The sequence below is a fragment of the Pimephales promelas genome, chromosome 19, assembly GCF_988280905.1.
Source record: "Pimephales promelas chromosome 19, fPimPro1.hap1.1, whole genome shotgun sequence".
NCBI classification, from domain to species: Eukaryota; Metazoa; Chordata; class Actinopteri; order Cypriniformes; family Leuciscidae; genus Pimephales; species Pimephales promelas.
Genome location: NC_142787.1, coordinates 18295498 through 18323093, shown reverse-complemented (window position 1 = coordinate 18323093; position 27596 = coordinate 18295498). Strand labels below are relative to the sequence as shown.

At 37.5% G+C, this 27596-nt stretch overlaps 4 protein-coding genes across 16 annotated transcripts in view; all 4 read left to right on the top strand.

Annotated features, from left to right (window-relative positions):
• Nucleotides 1-1799: 1799 nt before the first annotated feature.
• On the top strand, nucleotides 1800-10416 carry LOC120477311 (BOS complex subunit ncln). The gene is made up of 15 exons (XM_039668848.2): nucleotides 1800-1969; nucleotides 2354-2544; nucleotides 2719-2863; nucleotides 4488-4585; nucleotides 4698-4775; nucleotides 5908-6011; nucleotides 6185-6273; nucleotides 7311-7450; nucleotides 7551-7729; nucleotides 8258-8345; nucleotides 8472-8510; nucleotides 8810-8982; nucleotides 9260-9313; nucleotides 9864-9942; nucleotides 10089-10416. Exons 1-15 carry the CDS (start codon nucleotides 1813-1815, stop codon nucleotides 10143-10145), a joined length of 1671 nt encoding a protein of 556 aa, XP_039524782.2. The 5' UTR covers nucleotides 1800-1812; the 3' UTR covers nucleotides 10146-10416.
• Nucleotides 10417-12102: 1686 nt separating this feature from the next.
• LOC120477307 (uncharacterized) lies at nucleotides 12103-15038 on the top strand. The gene is made up of 5 exons (XM_039668845.2): nucleotides 12103-12225; nucleotides 13727-13844; nucleotides 13972-14131; nucleotides 14432-14566; nucleotides 14791-15038. The coding sequence occupies exons 1-5, from the start codon at nucleotides 12103-12105 to the stop codon at nucleotides 14882-14884; spliced, it is 630 nt and encodes a 209-aa protein (XP_039524779.1). The 3' UTR covers nucleotides 14885-15038.
• Nucleotides 15039-15718: 680 nt separating this feature from the next.
• myorg (myogenesis regulating glycosidase) lies at nucleotides 15719-22553 on the top strand. 3 transcript variants are annotated; one of them, XM_039668854.2, is made up of 3 exons: nucleotides 15719-15808; nucleotides 17959-18454; nucleotides 18806-22553. In XM_039668854.2, the coding sequence occupies exons 2-3, from the start codon at nucleotides 18192-18194 to the stop codon at nucleotides 20598-20600; spliced, it is 2058 nt and encodes a 685-aa protein (XP_039524788.2). In that variant the 5' UTR covers nucleotides 15719-15808; nucleotides 17959-18191; the 3' UTR covers nucleotides 20601-22553. The 3 variants fall into 3 exon arrangements, with proteins under 3 accessions (XP_039524788.2, XP_088979525.1, XP_088979524.1); XM_089123399.1 differs by having other exon boundaries at nucleotides 15782-15808; nucleotides 17050-18454; XM_089123398.1 differs by lacking the exon at nucleotides 15719-15808 and having other exon boundaries at nucleotides 15828-18454.
• Nucleotides 22554-25168: 2615 nt separating this feature from the next.
• Nucleotides 25169-27596, top strand: part of LOC120477333 (uncharacterized) — a 90713-nt gene continuing 88285 nt past the window's right edge. For 4 of the 11 annotated variants that reach the window (XR_005622375.2, XR_016147502.1, XR_016147504.1 and 1 more), the window contains exons 1-3: nucleotides 25170-25575; nucleotides 25708-25903; nucleotides 27483-27579. Coding sequence is in view for 2 of the 11 variants with exons in the window: in XM_089123401.1 (XP_088979527.1) it covers nucleotides 25529-25575; nucleotides 25708-25903; nucleotides 27483-27548 (309 nt within the window). In the remaining 9 variants the exon portion in view is untranslated. Of the gene's footprint in view, nucleotides 25576-25707; nucleotides 25904-27482; nucleotides 27580-27596 lie in introns of all 11 variants that reach the window. The other 7 variants (XR_016147496.1, XR_016147497.1, XM_089123400.1 and 4 more) reach the window with 4 other exon arrangements.

Sequence of the window (27596 nt, the reverse complement as noted above, 5' to 3'; positions counted from 1 at the left end):
AAGGTTTATACTGGCAGCAAATCTCAAGTGCAAAGGTGGCGTTGATATTTAGCAAAGATTATTATTGCACATAATTGTGTCCATATTCTGCATGATTAGATTACAGAAGTGATACCACGCATAATCGTCTTTTTGCTGTTAGATGTAGTATTGCAATTATTAAATGGCTGATTAGTAAAGGCCCCTTTTCAGACTCACAGCCATGGACTGCCTATTGTGTTACAGTTAAATTTGTTTAAACAAGTTAAAGTTTTTACAACTAGTTAGAAATGTATACATTATTGGCATTTAGAAAACTACAATTTCGAGTCGTTTATTCTGACTGGCCAATATTTTTCTATTCACGATAAAATAGGGCTATGACAGTTTCACCCTAACTAACACCCTTAGCAACCACTCTAAGCAAGTAAACTGTTTATTTTTTAATTGATATTGTTTATTGAAGTTTACTGTATAGAAGAGCATTGTGTGAGCGAGATTGAATGGAGTGTACCTGCATGATGTAGGATTTCCCTTCATGTCAGTCCTATTTTGTTCATAACAAAATGTCCCTTGTTCACAAGAAGTTTCAGTCATTTCAATTATTGCATATTGCATATATACATATATATATAGTATATATATATATATATATATATATATATATATATATATATATACATTAGGGCTGTGTAAAAATTAATTGCGATTAATCGCATCCAAAATAAAAGTCTGTGTTTACATAATATATTTGTGTGTGCTGTATATAATTATTTTGTATATATAAAAACCTATGCATGCATGTACATATTTTATAATTATTTGCGCTTAAATTCTGTATATATTTATAAATACATAATCTATATTATATAAATATAAATATTTTATATTTGAATAACACATTTTCTTAAAAATATACATGCATGTGTTTGTATTTATATATACAAAATAATTATATACAGCAAACACAAATATATTATGTAAACACAGACTTTTATTTTAGATGCGATTAATCACAATTAATTTTTGCACGGCCCTAATATATATATATATATATATATATATATATGAAGAGTTCAGATGCAAAAGCCTCTAAGTGCCATTTGAAATTTTCTTCTTTAATGATGATTTTTATCAAACTTGTATATTTAAGTTCAGTAATTTCACTTAGATAACAATTAATAGGTAATTATCATTGCCATTTAAGTGAAATCACTGAACTTAAATATACAAGTTTGATAAAAATCATCATTAAAGAAGAAAATTTCAAATGGCATTTAGAGGCTTTTGCATCTGAACTCTTCATATATATATATATATATATATATATATATATATATATATATTGTGACTTGTATTGTATGTTAACAATTTTTTAAAAGCAATAAAGCACTCAATGTTAGTGCTGTATCATGAATAAGTGACAGCTGAATGGGGTTGTTGGCACAATATTGCACAGCCTCTACCTTCTTGCTTACCTATAATGGAGAACCATAACATCCATTGGAAACTTTCGATTGCACAAAAGATTTGCTTTCTTAAAATATTCTACACACTAAGAAAAAACTGTTGTTTTAAAATGTTTTCACTGAAAGTTTCTTTGGAGAACCCAAATGATTCTTCCTGGGCACCGGTGTGGAAACCCCATTTTGGAACCTTTATTTTTTAGAGTGTATTAGTATTTATTTATTTTTTTTAATATAAATGTTGGAAATGTATGGACCTCCTGTGAAGTCTTTGTGTTCACACACTTGGGAAAAAAAGGTTTATTATTGTTTCTAAAATTCTATCTTGCATTTTTCATAGACGTGTTGGATCTTTGTGCGAACTCAGATGTGGGGTATCAACATGACTCTCAGAACCTCTAAAGTGGCGGCTCTGCTGCTGCTGTCAGTGCATCTCCTACATGCATCTGCCCTGCCCGCAGCATCCTCCTATGGGTTCAACGCCTACAGGATGCAGCAATACAACTTACATCAAGACAAACATGGTAACACACAATAGTTTAAAAGGATTATAGGATATAAATTATATATTTTTCACTTTTAGTGTGGCGCTATCACAGAATTGACTTCAACTTTGCTGCAGAGTTCTTTCTTTTGGGAGACAATAACTTTATTTGTCATGCACCTTTGCAAACCTTCAACATTCACAAATAGCTATATAACATGGTAATATCTGAAAAAGCATAATAGAGGCACTTAAAAAAGGTGCCACACCACAAAATTTAACTTATTCTGAATTCCTTACTGATGTAGTGAGACTTGAAACGCACCACTGGAAATTCTCTTTTTCTGATTTAATTAAGAACGCACATGAAATGACTATATGAAAGGTGCAAAGGTGATCTTAGACTCTGACCTTTGGCCCTCAGGTTGCCGTGGAGCTATTGTGGTGGCAGAGGCACGTTCGGCTGCGGACGCGATTCTGACTCGCCGCTGTGTGATCATGAAGCTGCCTGATTTCACCATAGAGCGCTACTTAGAGGCCAAAAATCAGAATGCAGCAGCAGTGTTGATATTGCTACCCCAAAATCTCTCGGCTGTACCAGAGGATATAGTGCAGGTCATTCAGGAACATTTTTGCACAATTACGCTTCATATATTGCTGCTGATTCTATTGTTTCTGCCAGTAACTGTAGGTTGTTTGTGATCAGCGAAGGAAGTAGATTACCTTTGATACCCCTCAATTCCCCAACCTGGTTAGCTAAAGGTCAGAAATTTCCCCAACTATCTCTAGGGCTTCATGGTGGTGGAATCTCAGGTCCTGCAGAAGGAGACCCTCATGCCTGTGTATGTGGTCCCAGAGGATGACCAGCTGCTCTGTATGTATGAAGAAGTCAGTCAGGCTGCAGCAACAAAGTCTGCTTCTGTACTAGTGAGAGGTGAGAGGGAACTGCAGAGTGCTAGCAGACATAAAAATGACTACAAATGACTCAAATGTAGGCAAATACTAAAGAGTCTATGACTTGATCATTATTGCAGTGATGATTATGTTTCCAGCACGTTATATGTTTGGCAACCGTTCTTCTAACCCTAACTGACGTGTGTAGCTTTTCATTTATTAGACAACCATGTAGGAAGACAAATCCTGGCCATATTCCATGATGTCAAAGCTAAGATTCATCAGGCTCAAATTGTAAAAGAATGGTTAGGAGGAAGCATGAAAAATCATTTCCACGCATGAAATGGAGCCTTAATCATTAAAAGTCTTTGGGATGTGCTGGAATAGACTTTATACAGAGTGCTTGTCAAAACAAGATCTTGACCAAAAATTGTTGCACCTCTTGATGGAAAAACACCACAACATTTATTTCTAATTTCTGTTCAAGATCTTTTATTGACTATGCAAGAGTTGAGTACTCTGTAAAGTCTACTCTAGCACATCTCAAAGACTTTCAATGAATTTAAAGGGATACTCCACCATTTTTTCATATTAAACTATGTTATTCCCTTAACTAAGAGGAGTTGATACATACCTTTCACGTCGTGTGTGCACTCAATCACGAGACACTTTGATCGCACTTAACTAGCCCAGTTCATTGCACTGAACTGAAAGCACTTGCTGTTCTGCCAAACAAGTTATCCACTTTACACACGTAGAAAAGTGCAACGTTTTATTTTGTGTCACCATTCTTGGTCGATTTACTCTACTCGTGTAACTGTATTTAAATAGGGAAAACGTGGAGGTGTTTAGTCGCTTCTCTGCTTGGGCCCTAGTTAAAGGAGTAGTTCACTTTAAGAAAAAAAAAAAACGTTTGCTAATAATTAACTCTCCCCATCTTCAAAAACGAATATTTTTTTCGTGTCATTTGGTTCATTCAACGAACAAAATGACCGAATTGACCCGGAAAAAGATTTGTTCATTTTGATGAACGAGTTTGAACAGGAGAGTCACGAATGCGCATCACAGAACAGATCAAGGCAACAATTGGCCTTATAAAACTTAAAGTTTTCTTTTTTTAAATTAACGATCGTTTCGCTTAATAAGACTCTTATTGATCGTCTGGAATCGTTTAAACCCCTTTGAACAGTTTGCAGTTTGTACTGAAAGTGTATTTTGGACTTTGAACCATTTGGTTACCAGTAAAGTGCATTAAATGGAGAAAAATCCTGGAATGTTTTCATCAAAAACCTTTATTTCTTTTCGACTGAAGAAAGAATGACATGGACATCTTGGATGACAAGGGGGTGAGTAAAGTGCTACCAAAGTGTCTCACGATTGAGTGTACACACTGAGACGAGAGATATGTATCAACTCGTCTTAGTTCAGGGAATAACATAGTTTAATATGAAAAAACCGTGGAGTATCCCTTTAAAGGTACTTTATTAGTTAGGTTGAAACGTGTATTTCAAATGAATGGAATTTATAAGCAATTCAAATACATAAATCTCAAAAAAAAAAAAAAATGTATTTTTGCATGTACTAATTGCTATTTGTAAATTATTCATGAAAGTGGATTTACTGTCAATTTTAAGCCTTGCAAATCAACTTTCTCTCTTTCTCAGTTCTCCGTAGTATCATCACCACCACCGCCTTCCAAATATTAGTGAGCAACAACTCCCCCATCAAGCCTATTACTGATACCACCATCATTACTTTAGAGGTGAGAATGGCAGCTGGCCACACACAACAACTCTATCCTTTTCTGTACAACCTAACAGTGTTGAGCTATAATTAAACCTGTCAGTCAAGTGGATTTATTGCTTCATTTCAAGGGAGTACTTCCTGGAGCTGGAGAAGACCCACCCACCATTGTAATTACTGCCCATTATGACACGTTTGGTCTTGCTCCCGTAAGTCACCCTCATTAATGTCCACACACATACACACTGGGAGTTCAAGATTGAAGGAACCTTTTTGATATATGCTTAATAATTTTTTGGTCACATAATACATCACACTCCCCTCAAACATGATTCCGAATGATTTATGCATGTTGTCAATTGGCATGGTTCACTTGCTGTGGGAACTGACCTTTACTCAAACACTTTAGTCAGAAATTAACATATTCATATAACCGGCATCTCAAAGCCCCACCAATGAAAATTGTATTGAATTACAATATAGTGTATAGTAATGTATAGTGTTGGGAAGTGACAACTTGTAATTCAGACCTTCCAAATCTCTTTTCATTATGTAAAAGTATGTGCCAGTGAATCAAAAACATGCACCACAACCAGTCCAATTCCCGAAAAGAATGAGTCTTATGAGTTTTCCCTTTTAAGTGAATCAAAAATATGCACCGCAACCAGTCCAATTCTCTAATGAGCCAGAAACTTCAACATTTTTAGAGATATTAATCATGCAGTAAATTTGTGTGTTTGATTCGCCAAAAAAAAACTGTTCATAAGATTCATAAGTATCAGGTTCATGCATAGTCATTGCTTGTGCCATGCTCTACTGTTTGAGTTAGGACAATGTTTTCAGGGATCTCTTATAAATTATAAAGTTTATGTTAACACACATTCAAATATTAATGGAACCACTAAGGAAACCACTTCAACAGGAACCAAAATTGAAATATGGATTGTTAAATTCCATATGATTCCCATAATTGAATTTATGTTTTGGATAAAGACCTATACTTTTGTGTTATGTACCCGTAATGATGCTGTGGTAATCTAGTAATCACAGCAAAGCCTTTCATTACCACTGTGTTATAATGGTTCAGATGGTGAAATGTTCCCGCTGGTAATGAGTTTTACAGTCACCACCTGGCAGAACACTTCCATTGGCGCTTCATGCATTGAAAACAATGTACTTGGCTGTATCCTTAGCATGTCATTGATACTTTATCTCTCCTTTGGCCAAAAGAATAGAGATAATTTTGAAATTGTATTTACTGAAGGGCAGTGAAATTGTCCTACCATTTTAGAGTGTATTATGAAATTGAATGTGTGAGTGATTTGTGTGTGTGTGCTGTAGGGGCTGGCGTATGGTGCGGATTCTAATGGCAGTGGTGTCACCATTCTTCTCGAGCTGGTTCGACTCTTTCATCTCCTCTACAGTGATCCACGAAACAAGGCTCCGTTAGTTCATTCTGTATTTTACCACCTTTACCATCTAAATGTTAGGAAAAGTATTTCCAAAACTGGCAACATGAACACAAGAGCTTATAGATGTGTAGATCAACTGATTCAGTTTCAATCTTTTTTTCTTTTTATGCATTTAAATTTTGCATCACATTTCCAAAATCTTTTAGATACCACCTCTTATTCTCCCTGACTGGTGGTGGTAAATATAATTTCCTTGGCACCAAGCGTTGGCTTGAGGAAAATATGGACCATGCAGGTAAGTCAATTATTGCCAATACGTATTCTTTACACACAATTTACTCACCAATCGAAACCCTTAAAGGGATAGTGCACTTTGAAATTCATTTTTGATATGTTTTAGCTTACCTCAAGGGCATCCAAGATGTAGGTGTCTTTGTTTCCACAGTATTTTCAATTTTGATATTTTTCGGTCAAACCGTTCTTGTCTATCAGTCGTACACTGGAGGTTTAGGGGGTCCACCAAAAAGCATGCACAGAAAAGTCAAAATTTAACATGATTGAATGATTCGTAAATGTAAGTACACATTGATGGCCTAAGACACGAAACGAGCGGTTTGTGTGAGAAAACGAACAGTATTTATATCGTTTTTTACCTTGTGTAATACAGCCATGTCCAACTGATCTGACGTCACGGGTGCTTTCGGAAATTGCGATTTCCTGTATATCTAAATATGTTTAGTGAAAGGTAAAACTATGTATAAACATAAACAATGAGTGACGTAGACGCGGAAGTGATCAGATCAGTTGGACAAGTTAAAAACGATATAAATACTGTCCGTTTTCTCACACAAACCACTCGTTTCGTGTCTTAGGCCATCAGTGTGTACTTACAATTACGAGTCATTAAATCATCTTTAATTTTGACTTTTCTATGCATGCTCTTTGAGGTGAACCGAGGGAGGACCCCCTAAACCTCCAGTGTATGACTGATAGACAACAACGGTTTGACCGAAAAATAACAAAATTGAAAATACTGTGGAAACAAAGACACTTACATCTTGGATGCCCTTGAGGTAAGCTAAAACATATCAAAAATTAATTTCAAAGTGAACTATCCCTTTAAAAATAGTTTTATGAAGAACCTTTAACATCCATGGAAAGTTTAGTTTACAAAAATATCTTTATAGTAGAAAATGTTTTTTTAGATTATATAAAATGCTCTTCACATTATGAAAATATATATATATTTTTAAGAACTGTTCACTGATTTATTGACATTTAAACAGAAGAAATACAAAATCTTGACGGCATTCATTTTTTATGATTATGTAGAATCCAGCCTTTTGCATGACAATGTGGCATTCGTTATATGTCTGGACTCTCTTGGCAGCGGAGATGAGCTTTTCCTACACGTTTCACGGCTACCTAAGCCTGGAACGCCTCAGTACAGCTTCATTCAGCAGCTAGACCAGGTTAAGTTGAATTATGCTTGAAGTGGAAGTCAGTCTATGTTCAATGAAAAAAAAACTTTGGTGATTGGCTATTGACCTTCTTGTACATCTGTGTTTACAGATAATCTCTGCCAGGTTCCCCTGGGTGAGATTTGGAACAGTCCATAAGAAGATCAACCTACAGGAGACCAACGTGGCATGGGAGCATGAGCGCTATGGGATGAAACATATCCCAGGATTCACTCTGTCGCATATTGAGAACCCTAAATCAGAGCTGAGAGGATCTATCCTGGACACCATGTGAGAAAAATCGACCAAATTTTTTCAAAGTTAAAGTTCTGTAAACAAATCCCATTCTGGAACGTCTGCCAGACTATTTTCAAAAACCACCCTACAAAGAAACCCACAGCTTCTTGCACAAAAAACTAAAAACTTATGAAGCTGAATATGTAGTAAACCTGATCGATTCACTTCAACTACCAGTCAGCCTCCTGCTTCCCATATTTTGGCTGCCTTTTGAATGTGCAAAATAATTGACAGGTGGAAAGAGCCTCAAAGTCTTCTGATTGGCTGAGTGCAGCATGCAGTCACTTTTTGACAGTGACGTCTGTCAGGTTGGATTAATATTTTCCCGTACCATTCCACTGAAACAATCTCTTTCGGGACCTTTAAATCATTTTTTGTCCTTGAGACCAGTGTAAATCAAGTTTCCTATCCAATTGTTTTGGACTACATGAAATGCAACTCTGTTAAAGTAGACATTTCAGACTGCATTTTAAAATGACTGATGCACCATTTCTCATCTCACAGTTTTTCTTGTATATTTAGGGCACAGGTGGACATCAGGAAGCTCAAGCGGAACGCCGTTATAGTCGCTGAGTCCTTGGCAAGATTCGTGTACAATCTTTCAGACAAGGTGAGGCAAACGTTTGGAGGGTCTCGCCAAATTTAAATCATCACGGCAACCTTGAAAGCACACACAGACCATCTTTGTCTTTGTTTCTGCTTTTCATTAATATATTTCATCTTTTTTGTGCTGTAGGGCTCTGCTAAGGACATGCAGGTTTTCAAGGGCAGTTTGGTAATATTTTTTTTATTTTATCAGGCTTAATCCAGCTAAAACTAACAAAAAAACTGTATTGTGTTACAATTTCGAAACACTACCATTTGGAAGTTTGAAACGAGTCTCTTATGCTCACCAAAGCTGCATTTATAAGATCAAAATACAGTGAAAATTGTCAATATTATTCCAATTTAATATAACGGTTTGCTATTTTCACGTATTTTTAAAGTGAAATTTGTTCCTGTAAAGGCAAAGCTAAATTTTCAGCGTTTGTTCCAAAATTGAAGTTCATCAAGTAACCTTTATGTGCTATGTAGGATATTCAAGACAGCCATTTGTCTGCATTGATGAGCATGATGACGTCTGTTCCTCGAGCCGTTCAGTTGCTGGACAGAGAACCAGGACAACAGCTCCTGATCAGCAGCCTGGAGCAGGAGTTAAAACACTATCTAAAGCAGGTCCATAGACACACGTTCCATCTGGACAGAAGGTACACACAGACACAACGTTTCACCTCAGCAATGGCCTGAAGCAACACTTCAAAAGATTTCTGCAGCAGGTTTACAGATGCATATTTTCCTGGAGTTGCAAATACGCATACACTCACAGAGCCAGAATTCATCTTTTTATCTTGCCAGTAGCAAAAAAGTTCAAACAATGTTTACTGACACACTTTCTGCAAAAAGAAAAACTACAGCTCACACACCCTCACACACACACACTAGTAGATACAGACATAGTAAGATTGTTTTGTCTGACTTTAATAGGGATCCTGAAATCACGTTCTTTGATCAAATGAGCCAACCGATGATGATGTACAGGTGAGTAAGTCTTGTGATTGGTTGATTGTGATTGGTCTTGTGATTGGATAGTTCACCCGAAAATGAAAATTCTGTCAGTAGTTACTCACCCTCATGTTGTTCCAACCCAGTAAGACCTTCGTTCATCTTCGGAACACAAATTAAGATGTTTTTGATGAAATCTGAGAGCTGGATCACTCCTCCATTAGGCTTCTAAGGGATTGAAACTTACCAGCCCCGAAAAGTTATTAAAGACATCGTTAAAATAGTCCAAGTGACTACAGTGGCTCAATCTTAAGTTTACCCAGCGACGAGAATACATTTTGAGCGCAAAATCAAACAAAATAACGACTTTATTTCAACTATTCATTTCCTTCTCTGTGTGCCTCTAGTCAGTTAACTAAAACTAATTCATGGTAATTTTTTCTTTATTTTAATAAGGTTTGGAGTTATTTTGAAAAAATTCTAATAACAGTTGTTTTAATTTTAGTAAGCGAAAAATGGTTTCAGTCGGTTTTCTTTTTAACACCGATTCTTGATTTTTTTTTTTATAATTTTTTTTTTTTTTTAGGGTGAAGCCGGCTGCCTTCGACCTGTTTTTGGGTGGCTGTATAGCTGGATACCTTGGAATAGTATATTACGCAATCCAGGTCAGCTGTGGGTAATGTATACCAAACTAGAGACCTGAGGTCAATATTATACCTTTATAGGCTAGAATTGAATATCTATCAGTAATCTCAATCTGTAATCCCAGAGGTTTCCTTAATTTGTTTTGATCATTGCTTTTTGTTTGCAGAATTTAGGGAACATCTACACAAAACTGAAAGCAACCATGAAAGCCAAGCATCAATAAACTGGACTAGACACATCAAAGAACCAGTGCAGAGAAGTCTACAGCATGGCCAATGTATTCCTGTGAGGACTGAAAACTTGAAAACTTGAATTTAAAGAGGCTACCGTGTGTTTAATAATTCCCTTGCCAGGATTCTATCTGTTTTCTTTCTTCTTCTTTTTTTAAATTAAAGATCACGCCACTCTTTTAGAAAATGTTCTCTTTCTGGACTCTTTCTGGAACTGTACTGTTTGATTACACTTTAGACTAAATTAGACGATTACCCCATGCAAATGTGATACGTCGGGAGTAGAACGGAACTCATGAATAATTCATGAGTCACTTTAAAAAGGAACCTGACGCCCTTTTAGAATGTGGTCCCCTACATGTAGTGGAATTATGGCCTCTGAACACATATATAAGAGAGAGAAGATTACAAACAAGAAAAATATTACTGTGTTTTGTTAAACAAACAACAAAAAGTAAGTTTGAGCTTAATGATAAACACATATAATTAGGTTCTCCATTCGAGTGATTATTTAAAAAGTAGACCTGGACCGAAACCTCCCTTCAAACCCATTTTGTGTCAATAATTTTGAATGGAACGTTTTGTTATCTGAGTAACCTGAAAGCTGTCCTTGCATAATATGTCGCTGAAAGACATATTTGATTTACTTGTGTTGGCACAGACAAGGAGGTGCTGACAGGGTCTGTGGATAAGTGCCAGTTTTGCTCTGTTAAATGATGACTGTCTTGATTATCTCTTATGAATGAAGAACTCCTTTCATCCATATAGGATTACACATTAATTACTGTCATCCACAATACTGTAGCTACAATGACATGAACAGATTGCTTTAATGTATCATAGAGCTATTTTCTAATGTGGACTCTAATGTCAAAATATTAGCATTCTGATGTTATGGCTTAGTGGTATTAATTTACTAATGTTCAAATTCTTAAGAGAAGTCAAAGATCAACAAATGAATACTTCTATTCAGCACAGATGCTTTTAAATTGATCAAAAGTGACAGTAAATACATTTAAAATGTGACAAAATATATTCAATAAATTCTGATTCAAACTTATTTTTCAAAACAATCTTTCTTGAGCATCAAATCAGTTTATTAGACTGATTTCTGAAGGATCACGTGACACTGAAGACTGGAGTAATGATGCTGAAAATACAGCTTTTAAATATTTTGAAATAGAAAACAGCTATTTTAAATTGCAATATTATTCACAATATAATTTTTTTTTAGCAAAATAATGTATGAAATGCTAAATACATGATACAATCCTGTAGAATTCTTTAAAAAAAGTAGAATCAACATTTTTAGTTCTTTTTATTATTATAATCAGTACTAAAAGTATCTCTCTGCCCCTATCCTTTCCAGCTCTATTTCATGCATTTGTCCAATCCGATAAACAGATCTCTCCTCACCTGTTTAACTCTCAGCCTGGCCCCGCTGAACAGGGGCCACAAAAGACACACCGGATCTAAGGCTTGAATTATTGATCACTGGCCGAGGGGGAAATGAAAACAAGGGCAGCTCAATCCTGGTGACAGACGGATGCCAATGCAGATTATCCAATTGCCAGCTCTCTTTTTCTCTCTTCAGTGGACCCAATACAGAACCGGGCCAGAATACCAGAATGACATCAATTTCCAATGTGATAGTAACCTTTAGTTTAATCTCAAAATAATCCAGTGACATCCAAAATGTGTAGATAGAAAATGGGCAGAGTGATACATTTTGTTAACTCAATTGTATGTAGTTTAAACCTAGAGTATAAGTAAACAATGACAAGATGTTCTCTTTTGTGGCAACTTACTCATGGGAAGATGAAATTATTTAGGGTACAGGAAGAGATGCAGGGCCGCACAAGAGCAGAGGTGCTGAAGAGAGGGAGGGGGTGAGGTCTGGTTGACAGCAGTGGAAGAGCTGCAGACACACTCTTACTGTACACAGAGGAAATGGGTCCTCAGCTACACTTCTGCAGCACATACTCAGAGGAGTTCAGTTACCCAGCTCGGGTCAAACCCACCCGGCCCAGGCCGTCCTCTGCATGTCGCAGGAACAATCCTCACCCACGGCCGGTAAGAGCTTATTGGACAATCATAGCATGATCGCCAGCATAAATGAACATTTCTTCTATGGTCTCATTTTAAAACATTTAATTGGTTTTTTTATTTATTTGCCAAATTCAGGAAAAAAAAAAACTTTTTATGTTTTTGAAAGAAGTGACTTTTGCTCACCATTGATGCATTTTGATCTAATCAAAAATGCAGTAAAAACAGTAATTTAGAGAAATATTATTACAATTTAAAAGTTCACTATTTTAATATATTTAAAAATGTAATGTATTTCTGTGATGATAAAGCTGAATTTTCAGCAACCATGTTTCCAGTCTTCAGTGTCACGTGATTCTTCTAATATAGTTGTACACTCTCAGAAAAAAGGTACAAAAGCTGTCACTGGGGCTGTACCTTTTCAAAAGATAAACTTTTGTCCATTTTAGGTACTAGTATCTACATTTTAGGTGCTAATATGGACATTTAGGTGCTAATATGGACATTTTAGGTGCTAATATGGACATTTAGGTGCTAATATGGACATTTTAGGTGCTAATATGGACATTTTAGGTGCTAATATGGACATTTAGGTGCTAATATGTACTTTTTAGGTGCTAATATGGACATTTTAGGTGCTATTTATTATGTACATTTTAAGTGCTAATATGTTCCATTAAGGAACCAATATGCACCCTTTAGGTACAAAATTGTAACGTTACCTTTTGAAAAGTACAACCCAGTGACGGCTTTTGTACTTCTTTTTCTGAGAGTGATATGCTATTTGAATATTTTTGTAGAAACTGTAATACCTTTTAATTTTCATGATGAATAAAAGTTTAAAAGAACATCATTCATTTAAAATAAAAAAATATATCTTTGACAGCATCATAAATGTCTTTACTGTCACTTTTGATCAGTTTAATGTCTGCATTAAAATTATATAATATATACATTTTTAATCAGGTTATAAGTTATGAATCTTTAAATTCAGATTGTAGGGGTTAGATATATCAGATACGCGTGATAAGGATTTACACCTCGTTCTTTTAACAACAAGACAAATGAGAATCAAGCACTGGTGTGCTACATTAATTATTTACTTGAATATTGTGTGGATTCTGTGTTGTGTTTGTTTGAATTCTCTTGATTTGCATTATTTGATTGCTGATGTGTGAATGACAGTTCCTGCTGTATGAGCAAAACAATTGGGTTAAAATGCAGTATTGGGGTAAGAAATGTGCTGTAAACAACAACAGCCAACATTTTTCAATTAACTGACCTGACAAATCATCAATAATTCACCAGGCCTGGGAACATTGTAGCCACTTGATTCTGCAAAACAACCTACATGTGGGGGGCCTTTGTATAGTGGCTCCGATTACACTGTTTCCAAACCACTGAACAGGGATCAGAGATTGGGATCGACTCTCACTATGTTAGCAAAACAATCTAACCTCTCGAGGATCAGTGTTACAGGCTATTAAGTGCCACTTAGGGTTTCTTTCTGAATCCCTTTGCCACCCAGGACTTCCTGATGCCAAGAACGCTGCAGACAGGATATGGCTCAAGGAAACACTTTCAGTTGGCGGCTCCTTCAACCTCTTTTCTACCTCCGGTCAGACACATATCTATCCAGTATCCAGGTATACAAAGAAATCTGTGTCAGTTGAGGTTGAGCAAATCAGTGTAGTATTTAAGTTGCACAGCACCAGCTTCAGACTAATATATAAGATATATTTCTATAACTGAAAAACTATTATTGCCCTCCAGACGAGCAGACAGGACATCAACAGACGATGCAGAGCTCATCGCAAGGAGACTCCAAACCGCCTGAGGTCTCCTCTGCAGTTTGTACACTGCCACCTGCTGCCTGGCTTCTCAAACCACAACAAACTAACTTTGCTCATGCAACAATCACAAACACACAAGGGTAAAACTTTTGCAATTATATTTGATATGCATGGGCATTACAAAAATAGTCTTAGTTTAACTTCAATGCTATTTCATGACTTTACTTTATGCATCTGAATAAATAAGATGTACCCTGTGTCACAACAGTGAGTCTTTAAAAGTAAAATGCAATCCAAATGCATATATCTGATCTGTGTTTTTCTCCAAATTCTATAGCCTATTATCAATTTTCGAACAGATCATGCTATGATTTTGTCCTCAAATAAGTTATCTTAATATCTTGCACACGGCTTAGGATCATTTCTTTTTTTGTATTCAGGAAATATTCAGACACAGATCGTATCAGATCAGCTTGGAACCAACAGATGGACATCATGCCATCTTTAAAACCCTTCAAACACCAGGTTACACATCATTACAGAAGATCACGCTCAAAGTCCACTGCTGATTGCAGGTATTTTATTCCCAATTGTTTGTATAGCTGACACATTGTTTATTACCTACACACACTGATCTGATATACTGATCTGTCAGACATATAATTCTATGTATTCTTGGAAATTGTAATCTTTCATTCTGCTAAGCTGCAAATGTGTTTCAGCATAAACATGGCTCAGTCGTCAATGCATTTGAATGTCTGAGATTATCCTTCTGAAATCTAGATGTTTTGGTTTGCAGTGAAGGACACAGCTGTTTCCATGTGGTGAAGCCATATAAAGTTGGACACTACATCATCCACCCAGAGTTTGTTTCCGAAGCAAAGCACTACTAAAAGCCAGCGTTTGTGCATTTTTCCCTCTCTCTTCGTTAAATGTCAGTTTGATAATGTTATTTTACAGTGTATTATTGAGGTACATTACGTGTTTGGAGATCCTGGCTGGTAAATATGCTTGGGTGCAACTTTCAACATTCAAATGACTCTAAAATGTAGGCTATTTTTGGATGTTGTGCATTACCATGACAAATAAACAATGTTTATGATGTGCCTATTAAGTGTGTTATTTTTGCCTTTTACAAACATAACCACGGTAACCAACCATATAGTTTGCATAGCCTACAATTTAAATTCGACAATTCAGGCTTGAACTTTAATCATTTAGCAGACATATAATTGGATTAACCTAATTAACTGAAATTTGTTGTACTGAAATTTTGCTTTTATATGCCGCAAATTGGATATAGTGTCACAGAGAATTTCGTTGTGACTGGGCATTAGCAAGGTTAAGTGGTAGAGTGGTAGAAAACTATTTTGTTTTGCAACATGTTTTACACCCTATGTGCACATCAAAAGATGATCCACATATTAAAATAAAGCGGTGTTTTAATTTTAAAGTCGCGGTTATAACTGCAATTTGGCGGGATTTGTTTTGTACATTTTGTACACAGAGATAGATTGACAGAAAACATAGGCGTTGTTTTATATGGTAAACAAATAAATAAATAAAAAAACACTCACAAATTGTGATTTTTTCCCCCACAATATCTTCTATGTTCAGCGTCTAACAGCCATACAAAAGCAAACTACCAATATTCCCACTTTCTCTCTCGCTGAGTAAAACTCAATTTCCCAGAGTTGCAGAGTTTGTGAACAGCGAGTCGCCAAATAAACTCCTCCCATAACAAGACACGGAGTTCAGCGTCTTGAATCGTTCGAGAGAGGTAACAACAACACACGAACCCAACGGTACTCAAGCTGGTAAGTAATATGCTATCTCATGTAACTATAAACTGTTTAGGCATTTAAATAGCAAATTCGTCCTGTCACCCGACGATTTTAGGTCCTGCGTATGTTTTACAGTCGACACCTCTTTGCCTGATAAATCGACCACTGGCTGTCTTGTTGTTTCACGTGTAACGTTACCCTTATGTGAAAATACCGAACTGTTTAGTTAATACTTTTTTTGTTGTTATTGCCGTTTTCCTATATTAATGTGACCATTTAAGGAGTTTTAGACGTATTTCAATGTTATTGTAGTGGCTACTACATGTCTTAGAACTTGTTACACTTTGACCCATGTAAATCTGTGTGCTAGCTATCAACTTGATGCAACTCTCTGATGTCCATGTACGTACAGCCCTTTTTGAGTCTCTATTTGGAATAAATTAAGGGTGCAAAGAGATCGAAGAACCCATTTTTTTAAGCCGCGTGTCCTGAATAAGAAAAATGTTGTTTATTTGAGTACTGTGTGAGACTACACAATTATTGCTTCTTCCCTCCAATGTTTACTTTGTCAAGATAGACTTCTGCAACACTGTACAATTCTGCGGTGTTTAACCATTAGGCTACATTTAATCTATTTGTTGCCAAATATTCACTGTTTCTTCTTTAGTCAAGCAAGATCTTTTGCAAGATCTTCTTTCATTTAGGGAACTGAAGTGACTGTTGTCAGTGAATCACATGCCTCTTGTTACCAAACAAAATGTGCATTATCAGCAGTTCTGAACACAACAGAGCAGAACAGACCATTCTAGAAGCAAAAATCAAGAAACAATTTTCTCCAAAAATAATTTGATTTACAACAACGTTGTGTAAACTTTGTTAGACAACCTACCACGATTATAATTCTATAAAATCATATGATTCTTTTATTTAGAGAATATTTAAAATTATATTTTATTAGTGTTGATATTGTTTTTGATGTTGTTAGGCAAAGTTTTTTACTCACATCTTCCAATTTCATCCCTGCCAAAACACTGTTACACCCCTAATCAAAATGCTTTAACTGCTTTTTGGTGCAGTTCTCTGCAACTTCTTTCTGGTGACTTATGCAGGACTTCAAATCATTTAGACCGCTTAACCCATGCACTTGCAAGCACAGGTTCATCTGCCTCCACTTTTTATTGCAATGCCCACATACTAAAATCCAATCAACAACCGATACAAAGCAAAGTACCAAGTCCCTGTCTGACATTTTCTTTTTCTTTTTTGGTAATCAGATGTACGTCACATATGGAAGAAAAGATCTGACACTACTTCCTGTGATCTGCCAATCGGATGGTGCCTAAAGTTAATCTTACCATGGAAATTTTCGTAGCAAAAGGCTCAAAAGTGACAGCCCACTTCCATAAATCATTGAAACAACATTGATTCAGTCTCCTTACACCCTCACACAACTATAGCCTATATAATACATTATATTTATTATCAATAATTTATAGAGAATAACTCAATATTACCATTATTTGTGATTTGATTTGGCTACATCATTCACAGTGCTTCATGGGAGAAGTGTTGTATAATTCCATGATTACAACAACAACCTTTTTATTTTCTAAATGTTGCATTGTTCTGATTCATATCAATGATTTAATTAAAATGTAATGGCTATTGACAAAATGAGACACTTTCAGAATGAAGGCCACTGAAAAAGTGTGCAGCCACTATTGCGCCTTATCAGTGCGCTGTACATATCCCTCAAAAACAGAATGCGAGATCTGAATTAGCAGTTCAGCTCTTCTAGGTCTTTCTTCAGTAGAAAACATTGTCCGTTAACTGTTCTTTTCATTTGAACCAAGTGTTTCTGGTGGCACTTAGCCAGTCTCAAAATTCTGCAGGTGTGGCGTTGCATACTGCAGACCCGGAGGCCCTTGTGTTGTCCTCTGGTGCAGTCAAATCACACACTGCCACAGCGAGAAACCTTGGCAGCATGAATAAACTGCTTTTGTATATGCCTTTACCTCCCAGTAGACCAATTCAGGGTGATATCAAAGCTAAAACTACTATAGTGTTTTCTGAATACTTAATGCTTGAATTTGTACTGTGATTCCGACATCTGCATGACAAGTAGATTTCTGTTTGGACTTTGTTTCAACCACTGACACTCTTTGCCACTCCTTTCCCCTCAGGCTCATAAAGGATAATGAACAAAAGGAAAATTCTACAAGAAAAAATGGATGCAAGACTCCATTTTGCACATATTTAGCAAGATATCCATTTTGATTCTCTCCGCTTCAGTTTCTCACATAAGGCTACCAAATGATATCTATATTAGTGCATATAAAATTTTAGCCTTGAGGTTATCAAATAAACTTCATCTATACAACTTTTTAACTGTGAATTCAAAAAACTAAGACTCAGAATGTACCAAGTAGTCCCAGGAGGCGCAGGAGGAACGATCACGGATGGCGTGCCCATCAAGAAGTTGAACAAGGACAGTCGCCCTCTGGTAGGGGCTGGAGTTATTGGTGTGGTTCTGGTGATTGCAGCAGTGACTGCATGGTGTTACTATATTGCCTCTCTACGTAAAGCTGACCTACTGAAGACAGAATTGCTTGACCTCAATAAAGATGGCTTTCTCATCCGCAACCAGGCTGGGGGGATTGTCTTGAAGATGGGCTTCAGGTCAGTATGCATGGTGCTTATATTATTCTGATACCATAGAAAAATCTTCACAGAAAGAAATGTTGTAGCACAGTGGTTCTCAACTGGTGTGGGTTGTTAAAGAGTGTCCATTAAGTCTCAAAAATACAAGTTGACACGGCATTCCTGGTGGATCCATATGGGTTTGAAAAGTGTTTAAATGTAATTTAATGACTCAAAACAAACAAAACATGTTCTGTCAAGTAAAAAGTAATAACATTGTCTGAATGCAGAACTAAATTCAGTATACATTTTTCCACCTAAAAGCTCTTTTTCTAAATAATATGACAAATATAAACCTAAAAGAAACTGATTTATGCTTTCTGGTTTCAGGTCTGGTACACTTGATCTCGACTCCTGCTCGAAGGAGGATGTGATCCTTCGCTGCTCGCGTTCATTTGCTGGCAAGGTGAACTTCTTCATTATGACGGTGAAGCCAAAGGAGACAGTGATGTGTTACCGTGTGCGTTGGGAAGAGTTGGAGTCGGATCGACCAGTGGAACATGCCATGTCCTACAATGAATCATACTGGTATGGTGGTGCTGAGACTGCTGTTCAGCATTGGCCTATTGCCATCTCGGGTCAGCAGGCGCCCAAACCTTTTGTCACCAGTGACGTGTACTCCAATCGTCATGACTTTGGTGGCATCCTGGAACGCTACTGGCTCTCATCCAATGCAACTGCGATTAAGATCAATGACTCTGTGCCTTTCCACCTGGGCTGGAATGATACAGAAAAAACCATGTACTTCCAGGCACGATATCAGGACAGTCCGTACAAACCTGCACCTGGAAGACCTCCGTATGCTGAACTCAGTTATAGAGTCTGCGTGGGGCCAGATGTGACCTCCATCCACAAGGTGATGGTTCGCCGATACTTCCCCAAACCTAACAAAGTTCCCGCCAAAGAAATGTTCCGGCACCCAATATGGTCGACCTGGGCTTTACACAAGACTAACATCACACAGGAAAAGTTTTTAACTTATGCAGAGAACATACGCAAATATGGTTTTAACTGTAGCCACTTAGAACTTGATGATCGTTACACCAGTCAATATGGGGAGTTTGAGTTTGACACACACAAGTTCCCAAATGCTTCTGCCATGTTTCAAAAGCTCAAGGCAGATGGCATCCTAGTATCCCTGTGGACACATCCCTTTGTGAATTATGATTCGGCTAATTTTGGGCCATGTGTACAGAAAGGCCTCTTCGTGATGGAGCCGACAGGCCAACTTCCTGCCTTGGTTAAGTGGTGGAATGGCATCGGTGGAATCCTAGATTTTACCAATCCAGAAGCTCGCAACTGGTTCACGGCACAGCTTCGCTCTCTACGCCACAAATATGCCATTTCCTCCTTCAAGTTGGATGCAGGCGAGACCAACTACTTGCCCTGGCAATTCAGAACCCGAGCCCACCTCCCTGACCCAAGCACCTTCACTCGCCGCTACACCGAAATGGCCATCCCTTTCAATGAGCGGGCTGAGCTCCGGTCTGGCTATGGCTCTCAGAACATCTCCTGTTTCTTCCGCCTGATCGACCGGGACTCCGTGTGGGGCTACGAACTTGGCCTGAAGTCCCTGATCCCAACCGTCCTCACCATCAGCATCCTGGGCTACCAGTTCATCTTGCCAGACATGATTGGGGGCAATGCCTATCCTAACCGTACAGATGGAAACGGCAAGCTACCAGACCGTGAGCTCTATATTCGGTGGCTGGAGCTGTCTGCTTTCATGCCCTCCATGCAGTTCTCCATTCCTCCATGGGAGTACGATGATGAGGTGGTGGCTATCGCTCAACGGTTCACTGAGCTACACGAGACGCTTGTGGCTCCCAGGGTCATAGAACTGGCTGGAGAAGTTCTGGACACCGGGGACCCCATAATTCGTCCATTATGGTGGATTGCCACCAGTGATGAAACTGCTTATAGAGTTGACTCACAGTTTCTGATAGGAGATGACCTGATGGTGGCACCAGTCCTGGAGCCGGGCAAGCAAGAAAGGGATATCTACTTACCAGCTGGACGCTGGAAAAGTTACAAAGGAGAACGATATGACAACAAAGAGCCAATACATCTAACAGATTATCCAGTTGATCTTGATGAAATTGCTTACTTTGAATGGGTTCAGTGAGATTTATGGGAAGCATCTGGAGTTTTGAGCATGTCTTCCATTTAAAGTGTTTGAAGTTGATTTTTTCTTTTCAGGGAATTAGCTAAAGTTATTTTTCCAGGGTTTAAATTCTACTATGTAAAAGAGGACAATTTAAGAAGCAAGGTCCCAGTTGCACATTTATGATTCTTCATCAGCTTGGATATGATTGTTAAGCACCATTAGTTAAACATGCATTACATATCTGAGGCTAATGTCTTATACGTGCCTTGCATCTAAACAGTGAATGTCTTCAAAAGACTCGCACAAAACCTTAAAGGAATGAAGCATCGATATGCATGTGGCCAAATGAACCAATTTTAAGGATGTTAAGGATTTATTGAGGGGCTGTGACGGGTAATTTTGCACAATGTATGCTTCGTGTTCTCTCATCTGCATTTTTAAAAAGGGAAACTTCTGCACAAAAGCCTTCATCTTACAAGGCATACTTTGAATTACTTTCTAATGTTGTCCTCAGAGTGACATCAAAATGTACTATTTTGAAAATGCATATTTAACATTTTAACCGCAAGCAATCCCAATGCTACAACCCAAATATATATACACTACAGTAAAGTTAGGCTGTGCATGAATTTTCTGCACATAATCTGCCATACTAATAATCACATTAGAACTTTGTATGAGTTATGGGTGTCTGTGGGTGCATTGGAAATGACCAGCAGTCTTTTCGTTTTGCTCTACTGCTATACCATTTCATCATGTAGTGCCAAATACATCACCAACAGGCCTTGGTCAAGCATTACTCCATTACTGCCACATTTACACAAAAGTGTCCTGCCGCATAAAACGCAAGTTACGTTTCCTGTTAATATTAAATTGAAAGTGTGCTGCCCATCTTGTTTTGATAATGATGTGCTGACAAATTTTAGTTTTGCAATAATGGCACAACGCTAATAGCTTAGTCAGTTAATCTTTATCAGATTATATATTTTTTGCTGCGCAAGGGTCACCTTTGTGTTTGTTGTGTTTGTTTAACGCCCTTCCAGCATGCCGGCAATCGCCTCACACTGCAAGCTTTCTCTAAACTACGACCTTCAAGCTTATTTTTAGCTCTTCCCACAGAACTGCAAAAGCGCACTCATCCACTCCGTTGAAACCACGAATCTGTCAAGCAATGCGTCTGATCTAAAAGAAGCTGCAGAGTATGCCGACATGTGGCAGCTGCCTTTCCAGAACCTGTGTACCTCAAATAACAGTTTAGAGTGTTACTTACTTGTAGAGAGATGTCTTCTGTTTTGGCTAATTTTCTCCGCTGGGACTATGTTGTTGTGGATTCTACCTGAGGAGATCGTGTTGATAGGCCCATGACAGTGTGGGCCCCTGGGTGACCCAGTCAGACTGTAGATTGCTGATGTTACATAAACTCACCAGAGCAAAACCACTGTCAGCTTTCATCAGACTGGAATTTCATGCTTTTTTTCCGTTTGTTTTTGTCATTAAAACAGATTGTATGAACACATTTCTAGAAGCAAATATGCATTGTTCGTACATCTCATTGAAAAGTTGTGTGTGGCTAATACACTTCAAATTTTTTTTTAACATGTTAGTGAATTGAAAGTATTTATTTATTTGTTTTGTTTAAACCAGTGTTTTGAGTTCAGGCATGTGTGTTTCAAGTATGACTGGGCAGAATGTACATTTTATTTTGAGTTTAATATGTCATAAGCCATGCTAAATGTAATCATCTCAGATTATAATTTTTTTTTTTTTGACCAGCTGCTCTGAAAGTATGGTTCTCCAGAGTGTCACAGGAGGGCAGTGTTCACCTGCTTTTCTATTCATCCACTGTAAGCTTGTGAAGTGTGTTGGCATGACAAGAAAATCCTCTACTTTTATTTCACTATTTTTTTCTGAATATAATTAGCCTGATATTGAAGTAAAATGGTACCATTAAACTTTTGACCTCTCTCAAGAGTTATGAGTTATTAATTGTTCTTTCTCCTCTGCATTAATTGTACTGCCCTACATTAGCCAGACAGTCTTCAGTGGTCGAATGATGCTACCCACTCTATTCAGTTCACTATTTTCCCTTTTGATAGTGTTGCTGGACTATCAACACATGCAGCAGAAGGATTTTGACACTGATACGATACAATTTTGGCTTTATTAGTTTATTTTATTTGGTATTATGCAGTTAGTTCTGCCAGCCTCAGCCCTCTGTGTATCTTAGTATGGATTTCCATTGAGTTTCTAATTTGTGGACAGTAAATGAAAAAGTTTATATGGTTTTGACTTTATCACTCAAATTGCGTTTCCAAGTATAATCAAGTGTAATATCAGAATTTTTGTGTGACATATAAATCTTCATTAATTGCTTGTATTTGGCTGTACATGTGCCATCATGATAACATAAGATGGTGACTAATAATTAAGATCTAGTTAGTTGCGGAGTCCACAGGTTACGGAGCAGTATGAGTGCCGGTTTCATTTTCCTTACTCGGATTGGGCCGCATCTCTTCGCTAAGTTCAAACGAGGCTTTCAGGCAGGGCGGTCATGGGTCCATGGATTCATTGAACCTCCAGCCTCCTCTAGTCTCTCACAGGAATAGTAATTATTGCAAAGCAGGTTAAGCCTGATCAAAGTTTGAATCAGACTTTGGTCCAGCATTGAAAGAAGTCTCTCCTGAGAGGCATCTTCTTGGTTTTTTGGGCCCTGCTCATCATTGGTAGATAATGACACAGTGTTGAGGTAATTTACAGGTTATATGGAGGTTGCCCTGGATCAATAAATCATTTAGTTGAGTTTGGGACAGAGGTGGAGTAGTGATTTGATGAGCAGGAAAGGGCAAAGACCAAGGGTGCCCTGACAGTAATCTGTTTGGCCCATTCGTTGGACGAGACTTACAACACAATACCACATTAAACGAATTTAGAGGGGTTTTTTTTTCTGTTATGACTTATATATCTTAGATAATGCAATGAATACTTAGCCATATTTCATAAAGTTGAATCAACATGTAAGTATAAAAAAGTTTCTGGATTTGTTGTGCACATTACATTGGTGCAAAGAAGAAACATTTTGTCTTCATAATGTCATCAAAATATAATAACTTGCTCCTCCTCTGAAATAAGTTCCCTTTTTGACATCTCCAAGCACTCTTATTTCTTTGACTCCGACTACCTATCATTTGTACAGAGCCCCTAAAGGGACATGGTGAAGGAAAAGAATAAGATTGGAGGAAAGAAATTTACTGATTATGTGTTCTCTTGCAAACATTTTGGGTTCATCAGAGAAACAGTTCAATTGCAAAGAACTCAGGGGAATGCAAAACATTTGTGAGAAAACGCAAACGGTTTAAAATATAATTTTTCCTCTCATCTCTTTTTTTTTCCCATCTCCAATACATTTGAGACTACTTTTCATGCTTCAATCGATTTCCGATGGATAAAAAAATCCTACTTGCCCCCTCAGATTTTTTTTAAAAACCATGTTGATTTTAAATGCAGCTTCCAAAAAAGTTATCTTGATAATTAAAGGGATAGTTCACCCAAAAATGAAAACTGTTGTCACTTACTCGCCCTCATGGGTTTTCAAACCTGTTTGAGTTTCTTTTTTTCTGTTGAACACAAAAGAACATATTTTGAAGAATGTGGAAGGTAGCCATTGACTATTTTTTTTTTACCTATGCTACTATGGAAGTAAATGGGTGCCAAATGTTTGATTGCCAGCATTCTTTACACAAGAATGTTCAACAAAACACAAAATACTGTGTGAGTCGAACAAAACTTAAAGGTGATAAGTGATGACAAATGTACATTTTTGGATGAACTATCTCTTTAAGTTAGTTAAGTCACATTCAATGATGTGAATCGTACATTTAGCTACCTATTTAAATGAGCTCAATCCCATCGGGTCACACTTCCACTTAAAATTTGCTGCTAAACAAAAACTACCAGTATACAACCATACTAAAGACTAAATTTAAAAACTGCCAAGTTAATAAAGTATTTGTATCTTCTGGTCACATCTTGTCTTGCCTAGGGCTCCAGGTGAACCAGAGCTCAGGTGCATGATGCCTCGGGATAAAAGTCCTGCCCTGCATCAGCTTGCATTGAATATTCCATTTCCCATTAAAATGCACATTACAAAAGTGAAACAGTATTTATGAACGTTTAGCTACTTGAAGGATATGGTTCACCCAAAAATGAAATTTCTATCATGATTTACTCCTCATATCTCAACCTCATGCTTAACACAGATAGCCTATATTTTGATGAAAGTAAATGTAAAAACTGATCTACCCCTGGCCTTGATCTGTTAGATCTAAATCAAAGGTCTAATTTATTGTCAATGTGTTTAACTTTTTACCAAAGTGATTTTGACAACATGTGGCCCTTCTAAAATTTTGGGGGTAACCAGGTTACTCACTGTGCTTTAGATCAGGTTTACTTTGCCTGTCAATGCCGCCTCCCCGATATTGATTTGCACTCACGGCCTGCGCAGAAGACACACACTCATATCGATTAGCTGTCTGTATTCCATTCCTCAGAAATCAATGCTGTTTGTGGCTTTGCCCGTCTACAATGATATAGTTTTTGGGTCTAAAGACCGCAGTTCTAATATTGTTTGAAATTAGGCTGAGGGTTCTTTTAACGAAGTGGGCGGAGTCTGTGATGGTCTTTGGCTTTTAATAACGTATCGCGTTCGTCACTGACAAGTAGTTTTGTTTTTGCGCGGCTGTTGTTTATACCAGCAGAAGCTCAATGACTCATGGTGACACATTGTGAGTAAGCTCACTTGTGCCCAAAAACAACAAACAACGCGGCTGTTCTCATTTAGACCCAATTGAAGCTCTCGTTCCACCGCTTGGTGATGGAATGACCTGTTAGACGAAATCTGTTCAACATTTACTCCAACTGTGCATTCATATCTTTTTCATCTGCTATAAATGGATTTGTTTGCTGTGGAGCTGTATAAATTCTCCATAAGTTCAAGGTATTTGGAGGCGTAAAGTTTGCGTGGAGAAATATTGCCTAGTATTTTAAAATAGTGTTTGCTAGTTCTAGGCAGTTACATGAAGCTCCTTTAGGGGGCAGTACAGCTTCACATTGATTCCCTTTTTGATAGCATTGTGGACCTCAGCCCAGATGTGATCAACTGGAAAAAAAGAAGTGCACCTACTCCGAGCTACAAGGACGACACAAACCTGGCAGAGGCCCCCTGCCCTGCCTTATGCCCACCTGCGTGCCCATCTGCAGAAGAGCCCCGCCAGTTGTTGTGTTTTTGTGCCAGGGTGAATCAAGCCCATCGGCTCCACTCCCAGGTGTGTATCTGGCTGTGTACACCCCAACCCCCCCATCTCCCCGATTGCATACAGTGATCAGATGTCTAAGAGTCCACTTGTTGTATTGTGGTTTATGAAAAGGAATGGAACCAGATTGTGTGCTGGCTGGCAACTGCAGTTTTGGCATTTTAGTTTACGTCTTCAGAGAAGCAAACATGGGGGTTTATGCTCCTTTATATATGCAATATTTATATATGTATGTACAATATGAGAGTTTTGAGAGTGACAACTGCTGTGTTTCATATCCATGTTTTCCCTCTAAACAAAATTGCTTTCATATCATGTCCATAAATATCTATTTGTCTAAACTGACCTTTAAGTCAACATGATATCAAAATTGCCTAGAACAGGCAAAAGAGCCCATTTACCCTATTTACTTATTAAGTATTTAATGAAATGAAAATGAATCTATTTCCCAAATGCAGATTATTGGTTTCAATTGTAAGTGATTCATCATCATACATTATTATTTTATATTTTTGACCTTGACCTAAATTAATCAATGTCGTAGCTCAATAATATGGTGAAATGTCAGACTTCTCTCTGGTGACGTACAGTATGCTGGACTTCTCTAATCATTTTGTCACTTAAACGCTGCCCATTTCTTTCAACAGTCGATGAACTGTCTCATTTTCCCCCATAATTAATTTCACTCTGATGTACGCCACTGATACCGTAGAAAAGATCGGTCACTTCTGTTTCATCTTAACTTCAATCTGCTAAACTCTTGAATGAAATTTCTTTTCTGATGGTTAACATTTAGGCATTGCAACATTTACCTATAGTTGTTTATGCATTCTATTAGGTTTTATTTAATTGTTTAGTTAAAACAAATGGTTGTGATACGTTTTATGTTGTCTTAATTAGGTGCTTTGCGTTTGTGCCATATGGAGTTAGAAGTGCCAGTGTGTGCTGAAAACAACAGTTTAAACTAGGTATAGGTGGTTATCTAGTCTTGCTGCCAGTGCTGCAAAAGTGCCCAATAGCCTTGTAAAACCATCAAAGCAGACCAGTCTAAGCTTGGCCAGGCAGACACACCCAGCAAACAAATTTAGGTTCTGGGAATGTTCTGGGAATGTTAGTTTTTGGTTCCCAGAACGTTCCTTGCCGGAACATTCTCCTTAGTTATAAAAATGGAACCTAAAAATAACCTACATAGAACGTTCCTATAACGTTCTTGTTTGGTTCCCAAAAAAATAACCTCATGGGACCATGTGTTTGCTGGGCAGCAGCTAACGTATGAGCGGAATAGTGGAAATCTCCAAATTGCGGCAATCATTTTTTTCTTTATTTCAAAATCAATGAACATTCGCTTGTACATAGCACAAGAAAAGAAATGAGCAGCCATGAATGATATCCTCAAGCTAATGAAAACTGAGTAGCACTATCTAAAAAGCTCATCTGGTGGAATGGTACATTAAATGATAACTTCTGTGTGGAGACACTTTAGAGCACCTGTGGCCCTGCTAAACCATTTCCATACATGCACTCTTTCTGAAATACCTAATGAGTGGTTAAAAGCATGCTTTTAATAGATTTCCTTTTTCTTGCTTCACAGTCGAAGAGGAAGATTCCTTATGGCAGACATGTCACATTCAGCATCACGTATCCACAAGTTCCCTGAGCGATGACGCATGTCGGGCCTTGTGTGAAAGGTAAACTTAAGTTCTGG